The sequence below is a fragment of the Piliocolobus tephrosceles genome, chromosome X, assembly GCF_002776525.5.
Source record: "Piliocolobus tephrosceles isolate RC106 chromosome X, ASM277652v3, whole genome shotgun sequence".
In the NCBI taxonomy this organism is placed as follows: domain Eukaryota; kingdom Metazoa; phylum Chordata; class Mammalia; order Primates; family Cercopithecidae; genus Piliocolobus; species Piliocolobus tephrosceles.
In genome coordinates this window covers 18,746,114-18,758,759 of record NC_045455.1, presented here as the reverse complement: position 1 = coordinate 18,758,759, position 12,646 = coordinate 18,746,114, and the positions used below count along the sequence as shown (strand labels likewise).

The 12,646-nt window shown below is 42.7% G+C and overlaps 1 protein-coding gene across 1 annotated transcript in view; it reads right to left on the bottom strand.

Moving 5' to 3' along the window:
• The window catches only part of LOC113219596 (multidrug resistance-associated protein 4-like), a 287,215-nt gene that overhangs the window by 158,482 nt on the left and 116,087 nt on the right, over positions 1-12,646 (bottom strand). The window contains exons 10-11 of the mRNA XM_026446541.2: positions 10,549-10,638; positions 8,506-8,697 (exon numbers count right to left, since the gene is read on the bottom strand). Coding sequence (XP_026302326.1) covers positions 8,506-8,697; positions 10,549-10,638 — 282 coding nt within the window. The remainder of the gene's footprint in view (positions 1-8,505; positions 8,698-10,548; positions 10,639-12,646) is intronic.

The window sequence follows — 12,646 nt, the reverse complement described above, 5'->3', positions numbered from 1 at the left end:
GAGCAGAGACCTGCCAGTGGATGGCCTGGCTGGCACAGAGTGCAGGAAGATTGCTCTACATAGAGGAATAAGCAAGTGCAAAAGCCATGGGGTGATACGTGGCCAAGGTGCTCACAGAACAGCAATACGGATGCCCACAGAACTGTGAGCACAGGATGATGACAGGGGAGGCCAGAGACAGAGGCAAGAGAAGCCAAGGGCTCACACCCAGGGAAACAGGAGGAAGGACGTGATCTGATCAAGGCAATAATCGAGACAAGAAACAACAGTAGCTGGGACCAGAGTGGGGATCAGGGAAGCAAACATCAGTGGTCATGTGCTGAACAAATTTTCAAGGTAGCACCTATAGGCTCTGCTGACGAGATGGGTGTGTGTTTTGATAGAAAAAGAGCAGGACTGCATTGGTTTTGGGATAAGACAAAGGAAGAACAGGATTACCCTGTACTGAGCTGCGGGAAATGAGGGATGCAGATTTAAGAGTTAAAAGCAAAAGGTTGATTATGGCCAAACTGAAATGCTGACCGGCAATCCTGACTTGCTGCTGGATAAGTGAGTCTGGAGGTCTGTGCTGGAGACCCAACTGTGAGGGCTGTCAGCATAAAGACATGGGACTTATTAAGGAACAACGGTGTCTTCACAAGCCATTTTGCTGACTTTCACCTTAGCTTTCCATTCGCAGAGAAGGGATAACACCCGCCCCATCTTCACAGTGATACTTAAAGCATCACAATAGACTGACAGAAAAACTCTGCAAAAAATAAGAGCAGAAAGAGCAGCCCAGCCAGGAAAAGCCAAAGGGAAAGGAGCAGCGTGCTCATGCACAGACTGGATGCACGAAGTAGACTCTTGTTCCATGCAAGCCCCCAAAAAACAAAAGCTAGGAAGGATAACAAGTTTTTATTTGAGGATCTAGCCAAAGTTATATTTAAAAATTATTTAAGAAATAAGTTGACAAAGCATAATACTTTTGTTAAAAAAAACATGACAAGAACATCCCTGAAAATAACCGGATAATGATCAGGTTTAAGTTACATGACATTACATTAGAAATCTTTACTTGGGGCTGGGCGCAGGGGCTCACGCCTGTAATCCCAGCACTTCGGGAGGCCGAGACGGGTGGATCATGAGGTCAGGAGATCAAGACCATCCTGGCTAACAAGTGAAACCCTGTCTCTACTAAAAATACAAAAAATTGGCCAGATGCGGTGGCAGGCGCCTGTAGTCCCAGCTACTCAGGAGGCTGAGGCAGGAGAACGGCGTGAACCCGGGAGGTGGAACTTGCAGTGAGCCGAGATCGCGCCACTGTACTCCAGCCTGGGGGACAGAGAGAGACTCTGTCAAAAAAAGAAAACTTTACTTGGATGGCCTATAATTATCACCAGACAGATCCTGGCAGAAACAAACAAAGTGTGGAGAAGATCGCTGGGTACTGACTGAGCTTCATAAGCATCAACCTAGGACACTACAGAGATAGCCCTCTTACAGATCAAGGTGTCACTTCTTTGTCTCTACTCTGACAAAGCCAGGGAGACAAAGCAAATGGCACATTGAGATCTCCATGACAAGTAAGTCCTCTGACCTCCCTAAGTTCTCATTTTATCTCTTTTACAAAATGTCCTGGAGAAACAAGAATTAATCAACTCATAGAATACTGAAACGATCTAAAGTAAGTGTATGAACTAAGTGGAAAAAGGATCTGAGTTCTTTATAATTTGCTATTGATGACTATGACATATTTTCTGATCAAACCAACAGCAGGACCCCATTCATAGCATGAATCTCACAAATAAAGTACATCACCAAATGAAAAAAAGACAGTATCTCCATTGGAACCCACTCCCTGGCAGCCCACAAAGACACATAGGAGTCCCCTAATACTCCAATCTGAACCAGATGGCATGAAATGAAAGATGGCAAGTGCCCCATTATGAAAATTCATTATTTCACATTATCTCTTTGTTGAGCTCAGAAGTTACACTATCTCTTCCTTTCAGTTTTCATAAAAAGACAATGCAGCTGGGCACATGGCTCACACCTGTAATCCCAACACTTTGGGAGGCCGAAGCAGGTGGATCACCTGAGGTCAAGAGTTCAAGACAAGCCTGGCCAATATGGTGAACCCCATCTCTACTAAACATACAAAATTAGCCGGGCATGTTGGCACATGCCTGTAATCCCAGCTACTTGAGACGCTAAGGCAGGAGAATCGCTTGAACCTGGGAGGCAAAGGTTGCCGTGAGCGAGATTGTGCCACTGCACTCCAGCCTGGGCAACAAGAGTGAAACTCCAACTCAAAAAAAAAAAAAGACAAGGCACCAGTTAACACTACCTCTTCCTTTCAGTTTTCATAAAAAGACAATGCACCATTTTAAGACAGGGTTCCAGCCTTCCACACAAACACAAACACAAACACACATTGTTTACTTGGCCTCATTCCATTGCTGATTGTCTTCATATGATGTGTTAAGTTTCTGTGCCTTGATTTTACATTGTTTTGTTTTCATTCTCAAAACAGCATCAAGTTGTAGCACAGCAATCTTAGCCATTTTCTAGAAAAGACACTCAAAACACCTGTCTCATTTCACGCAGATAGGGAATAGGAAAGGAGCGCTCTCCCCATGCCTGGTAGCAGCCCTTTGAGTACTACAACAACCTGGAGTGTTGTTGACTTGGCAAACTATTTATGGACAAGCCTCAGATAGGGAAAATATTTCAAAGGATCTGAAGTACAATCTGAGTCAGGCTAATTTCCTAACCATGATTTTCTAGTTTGGTTAAAGGGAAACAGTTGAGCAGAAAGCAGAAATGCCCTCAATGGGAGGAAGGTATCTTATGCACATTAGGTACTGCTCAGTAAAATTAACCAATTAATCTACCACCACCTTTACTGAAATGTAGACACAGAAACTAGAGAAAAACCATGACGTAGCTATGTGAGTTTGATGCCATCTAACCGGAATCCTACCATGTGCACATCAACCATGGTGACACTGAAGGCAGAAAGACCACTGAGGACACTGTAGGGACGGTCACAGGGGCCGGGCCTGAGGCCCCAGCACAAGAAGCAGGTTCCAGAGTCAGAGAGCAGGGCTCTCCAGCTTTGGGCCACAATTTGCTTCCATTTGGACCGGCCCTTCCTATCATAGCTTATCAATATCCTATTCTTCTTTCAGGGCCCAACTCAAACTCTTCTATGAAACAAAACTGCATTCCCTCAATCAGAAAACATCACTCTCTCTTCTAGGTTCCTTGTTTATATTTCTTAGGAAGGACCTGCCGTATTCTGCCTCTTAATGTTTATGTGTGTACTCAGCGTCTTGCTCCATGAGTCAGCTCCTGGATGTCAGAGCTATACACCAACCACTGTTCCTGATGTCTGGTATTATCTCTAATCTTCATGACAACCTGCCAAGTAAGTACTGACCACATGTACAGATGAGGAGACAGAGACGAAGTGAGAGCACGTAACTGGTCTGAGGACTCTCAGCTAATAAAGGAAGGTTGGAGTCTGAACCAAGCTCATCTCAGTTCCCAGCCTGTTGCCCTTTCATATCACGCTTCCCCAAGTGCTTACTAGAAGATACTTAAAGGCAATACTGAAACAACTCAGAACTCGAAGTCTCTCTATCCATACACAGCACTATCGGTCCACTTAGTCACCCTAGTTAGATTCACCTCATTGTATCCCTTTTGTACTCAGCTTTAAAAAAAGAGAGAGAGTATCTGCTCTCATACTCCTGGCCTCAAGCAATCCTCCCACCTCAGACACCCAAAGTACTGGGATTACAGGTGTGAGCCATCACGCCCGGCCCTCAGCATTTATTTCCTATTATGTCACAAAGAAGTGATATGGTTCTCCCAACTGAGAGATTAAAAAAAAAAAAAAAAAAAAGGCATAACAACAGTTATTTTATGATTGTCAAGGCAATCTAAAAAGAAAATGTCCAAGTTGGCAGGAATGTGGCAAATATGAGAAGAAATTATAAGATAGTGGGTACCCCAAAGGGGTGCATATATTCAAGCGAGCTATATAGAAAAACATTAAACTCAAATGTGTCAATTCCATGCCTTTGGATACTCATTTCTGAAAAGTGCTCAAGGATTAAAAGAAACTATGCAAAGGATGACATAATATTAATACATTTCATCTATTAGGGTAACTATTTTTATTGTTGACTTATTTACTGTACTATGTATAGAACCCCTATATAAATATCAATTCAAATAATGGAAGTTATACACTCAGATACATTCTTTCAAGCATGTCACATTTCATGTGATTTCACCCAAAATTGGTGGCTCTTATAATTAAGAAGAAGGCCTGTTATGTGCCTAGTAACCAGATGCTTTAAGTTCATGATTAAATCTATTTTTTTTTTTTTTTTTTTTTTTTTTGACGGAGTCTGGCTCTGTCGCCCAGGCTGGAGTACAGTGGCCGGACCTCAGCTCACTGCAAGCTCCGCCTCCTGGGTTTACGCCATTCTCCTGCCTCAACGTCCCGAGTAGCTGGGACTACAGGCACCCGCCACCTCGCCCGGCTAGTTTTTTGTATTTTTTAGTAGAGACGGGGTTTCACTGGGTTAGCCAGGATGGTCTCGATCTCCTGACCTCGTGATCCGCCCGTCTCGGCCTCCCAAAGTGCTGGGATTACAGGTTTGAGCCACTGCGCCCGGCCCATGATTAAATCTTATCCTCACAATAGCCTATGAGGTGAATAGTTTATTATCTCTGTTTTACAGATGACCAAACTGAGACTTTCTAAGGTTCAGACGATGAGCTAAAATCGCACACCTACTAAAGAGGAACTGAGACGCAATCCCAGAGCTGTCTGGCTCCAAGGCCTAGGATTTTAACCACTACCCACCTGTGTATCTAACATTAGTATGTTGTTTCCTGAGGTATGTCCTGTCATTTGCTATGATATCACTTTGAATAAGTAATTAGCCTAAACCAACACTGCTAAATGTGAACTATTGCTTCCCATCTTATTATTTTATCTAAAAGATATTTTTAGCTCAATTAACTTATAAATTTACTTCAGTTGTATCCAGTACAATATATCTAGTTGTTATCAATATATCTGAGCATTCTTGTTATTTCCTATTTTTTCCTCCAGGACTTTTGTGTGTGTGTGTGTGGTGGAGGGTGGCCGGGAGGTGAATGAGGAAGTGTATAAGGCAAAATCATTTATTTATCTTATTAACTGATTTAGAGAAAAGGGCAATAGCTACTATTTAGCAAAAACCTGGCATGTTTGCATTTTACAGACATTGCCTACAGTCTTTATAATCCTGTTGTATCTCTCCCACTTAATAAGAAATGAAACAGAGGCAAACCACCGGAGACACCCAGGCCCGTTTCTGTCCAGCAGGTTTTGATTACACACGCAATTTCTGTACCTACAAGCCAAAATAATTCCAGGATTGCTATTTCTATGGCCATCTTACACCCACCACTGACACGTGGATTTGAAAAGGAGTTAGCAAATGGTCTCGTAACTCATTAAGAGGATCCCAGGTTTCTTGCCAGTCCCCTGCTCAAGAGTCATAAATGGCAGTTGAGAACAGGAGCAAAACCTCTTGGAAACCACCTCACCCTATGTCCTTATTTCGCAGCAGAGACATCAAGGGCCCAAGGCAGGTAACATGACATGTCCAAAGTGACACCGAGCTGGTCGTGCATGGTGGCTCATGCATATAATCCCAGCACTTTGGGAAGCCAAGGCAGGTGGATCACTTGAGGTCAGGAGTTCAAGACCAGTTGGCCAACATAGCAAAACCCTCACCTTTGCTAAAAGTACAAAAAAGTTAGCCAGGCATGGTGGCATGCACCTGTGATCCCAGTTACTCAGGAAGCTGTGGCAGGAGAATCACTGGAGCCTAGGAAGCAGAGATTGCAATGAGCCGAGATTACACCATTAGACTCCAGTCTGGGTGACAGAGTGAGACTCCATCTCGTAAGAAAAAAAAAAAAAAAAAAACCAAAGTGACAGCGAGCAAATGACAAAGCTGGGCCAGCCTCCTGCTCTGTTCAACTTCTCCACTGGAGGCCCACCGTCCTACCGAGGATGGAACCATGCACGAGGGCCAGCAGTCCGTGCTTACACACATCCAGGAAGGAACCGAGAAGTCACCATGCAGCCCAGCCCCGAGGGGACCCCATTGCCACTGGAGTCTGCCTGCCATGCAGAAGCCCACAGGTGCCTGGGACACTGTCCGAATTACTGGGCCAGTCCTCAAAGGTGGCTATGGAAGAAGCTCAGTGGCAGCCACTGTCCTAACCCCTGCTTTCCCCCAGAGCCTTTCTGACGTGGGGAGGAGCAAGGCAAGGGTGCGTCACCTGGGACCTGGAGTCTCATGTGGGTACCAGAAGCTGAACAGGTGAAAATGGAAGGCTTGAAAAACATTTTGTCCCACATTCTACCTTTTTATCAATCACCTAACTGTTAAAATAGTTCTACCTTGTAAACACTCTCAACTGAGAGGTGGCCTGGCAGAGGGGAAATGGAATCCGGTGCTAGGCAGGTATGGCTTTGAACTTGAACTGCAAATGTTCAGTTGATCTCTCCGAGATCATTTCATTTCATTTCATTTTCACACAGTTCATTTCATCGCTCCCATCCTCCACTTTCCCAGCCATAAGCAACATTCAACTCTTGAAACCACAGCCTACTATGGAATAAATCATTCTTAAATTCTAGAGTTTACTAGTAGGTTATCTCCAAACTGACAGATTAATATGCAAAGAGCAACAAAGCCTTCCCAAGAAAGCCCTATGTTGGTCCAAGGACCTCACTTCTAACCTGTCATAGAGAAATGATGGAGGAAAAGAGCTGAAAGACAAGGCCCAGGTTGCCAAGTGCCAGCCTTCCATTGAAAAATGGCACACCGTCTTTCCTACCTCCGGGGCCTGCTCCTCAGCAGTTTCTTGGTTATCAACTGTAACTACCAGTGGGGAAAACATGCAAGATTTGCCATCTGTTTCTCAATTCCCGAAAACATGATACACTCCACTCACTGCAACACACTGAGATCACCTTGCATATTCCCCTACTTGGACCTTCTATTTCTGCAAAATTTCTCTAAAATGGATCTTCAGGGAAGCAGGGGAGCAGGACAAGCCGAAGTATTGTAATTATTTTAGGGAAACGTTAGCAATTCTGTACCAACTTTGAATAAAGTGAAAATTTTACTTTAAAAAAATTAGGCTAGCAATGTCAAAAACATAAACAAAATGAGGATAGCAATAGCAAAGGCACTGGGAAATCATGGCAAAAGATTAAAACTTCATACACTTTTGTGTACACATATGTGTGAGTGTGTGTGAGACAGAGAAAAAAAAAAATTAACACCTGGTGGAATCTGAATAACTAGGAGCTTGCCTTAGCCCATCTATTCCTATACAGTATATACTATTCAATGAAAATCTAGCTCATTACTGCTAACTTAACGTCATTTCTGAAAATGCATCATCTCTCATTAACAACAGCCCAGGAGGAAGAAATAGCCCATTAAACAAGCAATGATTTCTCTGTCCAAATCACCAGCAAATATTACTCACCTGATAGATAGAATCTATGATATTCCAGCCATTGCTCAAGCAAAATTACTCATTCCTCGCACACCTGGCTGGAAACCTTCTACATCACACCTGTGACAGTCTGTGGCGGCCTTTTCCAGACAGTACAAAATAACAGTAGGATGGCCAGGCCACACTGCACAGAGCCCGGGGAGAGCCCTTTAATGCCATTATTCACTGGTTTTTATGGCCCAAAGAAGGTAACATAGTATTTAGCAGTATTTACCATTTTTTCTATTTTCTAACTTACAGCCTTCTATTAAGTATGCTCAGTTTTCATCAACTATCCACTAATTTTATGAAAACCTCAATGTACAATCAAACGCTTCATCTTTTCTGAAAACAATCACTCTCTTGGTGAAATGACACATAATGAAAAATAAATTTTAAAACAGTTTGTTTCCTTTAAATAATAAATTGCACTGAAAAAATTATCCATGTAACCAAAAACCACCTATACCCCAAAATCTACTGAAACAAATTTTCTTTTTTAAAGAGAGTGGAGAAGGAAACCTATGGTCTGAGAGGGACCCAAGCAGGAAACATCAGCCAAGTGCACGGTGCAGACATCTGGAGCCTGATGCAAACCAGTGGGTACCCACTAAAGCCCTGTAATCTCTGCCCAGCCAGTTGATGATAGCAAGAAATAAATTTTTATAATTGTCCATTTTGAAAAAAAAAAAGTTAAAAGTAAATAAAACTTCACAAAACCAACCAAACCCCCCCAAATTCACCCTGTAAATATCATTTTCACATCAGACTTAAGAGGACAGAGCATGTGTGTGTTTATTTACTGGGAGGACTGCCTTAAAGTATTAAATAACATTCAAAGGTCTTTCAAACTTAAAAAAAAAAAAAGCTAATAAACCTTGTTGTTCAAGTGAATACTGACATTGGAGTACACAAAATCCAAAAGTCACCACTCACCTTTTTCAGAGCACAAGCCTTTATGACTTTTTCATATCGTTCCTTTTCATATTTCTTCCCAAATAAAATATTACTCCTCAGAGTTCCCGAGAACACCCAGGGCTGCTGAGACACATAAGCAATTCTTCCATGCACGCTGACCAGCCCGTGACTTGGGGCCAATTCCCCGAGCACAGCACTTAACAGTGATGACTGAAACAGATTGTAAAAAAACACATGTTCAGTCAACACTCGAGACAAGAATAAGCCACTGCAATGCAGCCTTGCCCACTCCTGGGAGCTTGAAAAACATCATTCATTCATTTAAAAGAGGATCTAGTACAGCCAGGAAATTGTGATTAAAAATTGGAAATAACATTTTGGTCCATATAAACTAGTGGTTTATAAGGAATATTAAAACAGAGTGTAACAATGTACTCTGCCCTAACGAGTTTCCCTAAATGAGTTTCATTCCCCTAAATAAAATGGTACATGGAACAAAGAACAACTAAGGATGTTTACAGCAACAGAGTAGCCAAGCATGACATATAGTTCATATATCCAATATTGAATGCAGCAGGAACAAAGAACTAGTTCTACAAAAGCTATATGTAAATAACATATCCTGGCCAGGCGCAGTGGCTCACGCCTATAATCCCAGCACTTTAGGAGGCCAAGGCAGGTGGATCACTTGAGGCCAGGAGTTCGAGACCAGCCTGGCCAACATGGTGAAACCCCATCTCTACTAAAACTACAAACATTAGCCGAGCATGGTGGCACACCTATAATCCCAGTTACTTGAGAGGCTAAGGCATGAGAATCACTTGAACCCGAAGTGGAGGTTGCAGTGAGTCTAGATCGCGCCAATGCACTTCAGCCTGGGCAACAGAGCGAGACCCTGTCTCAAAAACTAAACATACATACATACGTGAATAAATGAATGAATAAATAAAAATAAACAATATACCCTGTGCACTAGGAAGGACTTTTATTTTTAACTACCCAAGAATCGTGTCTCTGGAGAGCAAACTTCAATTGTGAAACCGCCGTATTGGTTATATACCTACATCTGGATTTATTGCGTTGCTTTACAATGCATGACACTAATTCTGTATGCATGTTTCCTTCACATCTTCTACAATGCACAGACGTGACATGTCTGTGCCCCCCACTATCGGAACACTTAGAACATTGAACTGAAATCATCTGTTTGTATTATCTGTCTCACCCCAGACACCAGAAAGTTCTGGAGGGCAGTGGTGTCTAGGTCTTGATTACAGGTGTATCTTTTACTCCTAACACAGGACTATACACCTGACTACAGGTTTATTAAATGTATATTCATGTGACTTGGAGAAGTCATATCAAAACATGTTTAAAGCTTTTCAGGGCCGGGCGCGGTGGCTCAAGCCTGTAATCCCAGCACTTTGGGAGGCCGAGATGGGCGGATCACAAGGTCAGGAGATCGAGACCATCCTGGCTAACCCGGTGAAACGCCGTCTCTACTAAAAAATATACAAAAAACTAGCCGGGCGAGGTGGCTGGCGCCTGTAGTCCCAGCTACTCAGGAGGCTGAGGCAGGAGAATGGCATAAACCCGGGAGGCGGAGCTTGCAGTGAGCTGAGATCCGGCCACTGCACTCCAGCCTGGGCGACAGAGCGAGACTCCGTCTCAAAAAAAAAAAAAAAAAGCTTTTCAGACAAGCCTTCACAACCTCCACATGTTTTGTAGCATCTAGGGTCCACTTTGACAAAAAGAAGTTCCCACATTCTTAGTCACTTCATCCTGCATCGTGATCACATAAATAATTTCCTTCACGGAGATGTCCAACTTCTAGGAGTTCCCAATTACGCAACTTGAAGAACCAAGAGAAACAGGATATGCACTGCCCACATTTACTTGGTCATGTGACCCTTCTTGCAAAACGAATGTTCCATGTACTGAGAAATGCCGTGCCAAGCATACCGAATTCAAAAATGTGTTACATGTAGCCTTGGGCTCAAACCCAAGAAGTTAATATGAGAAGTGGGGTGCGTCAAGCTGCCAAAAACCATTCTAACTCACCTTTCCTGCTCCCACGGGGCCGACCACAGCTAACAATTCACCAGGTCTGACAGTAAAGGAAACGCCTTGTAGAGTTGGGGTCTCTGATGCCTACAAATTAAAGTTTATAAAATGTGCCCATTTCAATAAAGTCACACAAATCACTTCAAAAAGAGAAGAAAACAATACAATAGTCATTGACACACCAACATAACCCAAGTCTTTCTCCTTGCTATTTTAAGATATTGTATCCTAGAGTCCTTTTCATATATATATATATATATATATATATATATATATATATATATATATTTTTTTTTTTTTTGTGGGGTTATAAACAGTTTGGAGTCTTCAGTACTTAAGGAAGGCCCATTCTCTTTTACCCGATTTTCATGTGAACACAGCTCCACACTTCCACAAAATTTAGATAGTAACAATGACAAGGCAACCTTCTTGAAATGAAAACTCATGCTAACTTATTAAAACAATACTCTTTTTTTTTACTTTAAGTTCTGGGATACATGTGCAGAACCTGCAGGTTTGTTACATAGGTATACATGTGCCACGGTGGTTTGCTGCACCTGTCAACCTGTCAGCTAGGTTTTAAGCCCTGCATGCATAAGGTGTTTGTCCTAATGCTCTCCCTCCCCTTGGCCCCCATCCACTGAAAGGCCCCAATGTGTAATGTTCCCCTCCCTGTGTCCATGTGTTCTCATTTAAAACAATATTCTTAATATAATATTCAGTACGGGAGCTTTTCAATCATTTGTAAGTTTTCGTTCTGTCCCTTGGTTTTAATATTCTATTTCATTGACCTCCACAAGGTGGCAGCATGAGTACATGGCATGCCCAGTCCTTGGCTAATGGATGATTTGAAATCTCCACTAATCTCTCCGTTTTCACTTGATAAAGCAGGAACCTCAGTTACGCCCAGCCAGCAAGAAGGCACTTTATACTATAAAGTCACTCTTAGCAAATGAACTTCTACAAATGGTGGTCAACCCTGTAACCAGAGCTCTAATTTAACAACAACCAAAAGCTGAAGAATAATGAAATTAAGTACATGTTCATGGGTAGGAGGATTCCTTGAGCACAGGAGATTGAGGCTGCAGTGAGCCAAGATTGCACCACTGCATTCTAGCCTGGGTCACACAGTGAGACCTTATCTCAAAAAAAAAAAAAAAAAAAAAAAAAAAAAGTTCTTTTACAGTTTATTATTTAGGAGACCAAACCAAATTCATTACTTTTACAAAGAGCTTCTAAATATTTTCAGTTGAGAGGATTAAGTGCGTATCACGGAGAAGGGACAGTTTACCAGAGCATGACAAACCAAAATGAGGAGGTTTCCTCTTCTCATACAGGGAAAATCAGTACTTTGAATTATCTATCTTTTTAAAAAGCAAAAGTCACTTGGTACAAATAAAGAGAGGAATGGTTTTAAATTCAGAGTATAGAACCGCAACCGTAAAAACTGCCAACGATGAGAACTTTTATCCAAACCCAGACATCAACACTAGCAAACAAAAATTGATACTGTTAAGTGAAGTAAAAACAGCTACAATTTGGGAGGAATCCTAAAGGGGTTTAAGTCTCACATTTACAGTCTTCATCTGAATTTCCCGTGGATAGACTGGAGAGACCTGACCATGTGTGTCTGGTGGGTGGGCATTTAGCAAATTTATTTGAGTCCCAAATCCTTTCGGAAGGGGTTATTGTTCCGCACAACACACTTTAGTAAATGCTCATCCATATCATAGAAAAATGATCAAGAGTGAATCAAAGGCAATGCAGCCTCCTCAACTCCAGAAAAGGATTCTTCAAAATGAATCTGGGGTCCCTGAAGGGTGGAACATCCCCGGGATGATGGAAGAGGGAAGCGCACATGAAGTCAACCAACCCGCAACCTAAAGATGCTGAGCTTGGCCGGGCGCGGTGGCTCAAGCCTGTAATCCCAGCACTTTGGGAGGCCGAGACGGGCGGATCACGAGGTCAGGAGATCCAGACCATCCTGGCTAACCCGGTGAAACCCCGTCTCTACTAAAAAATACAAAAAACTAGCCGGGCGAGGTGGCGGGCGCCTGTAGTCCCAGCTACTCGGGAGGCTGAGGCAGGAGAATGG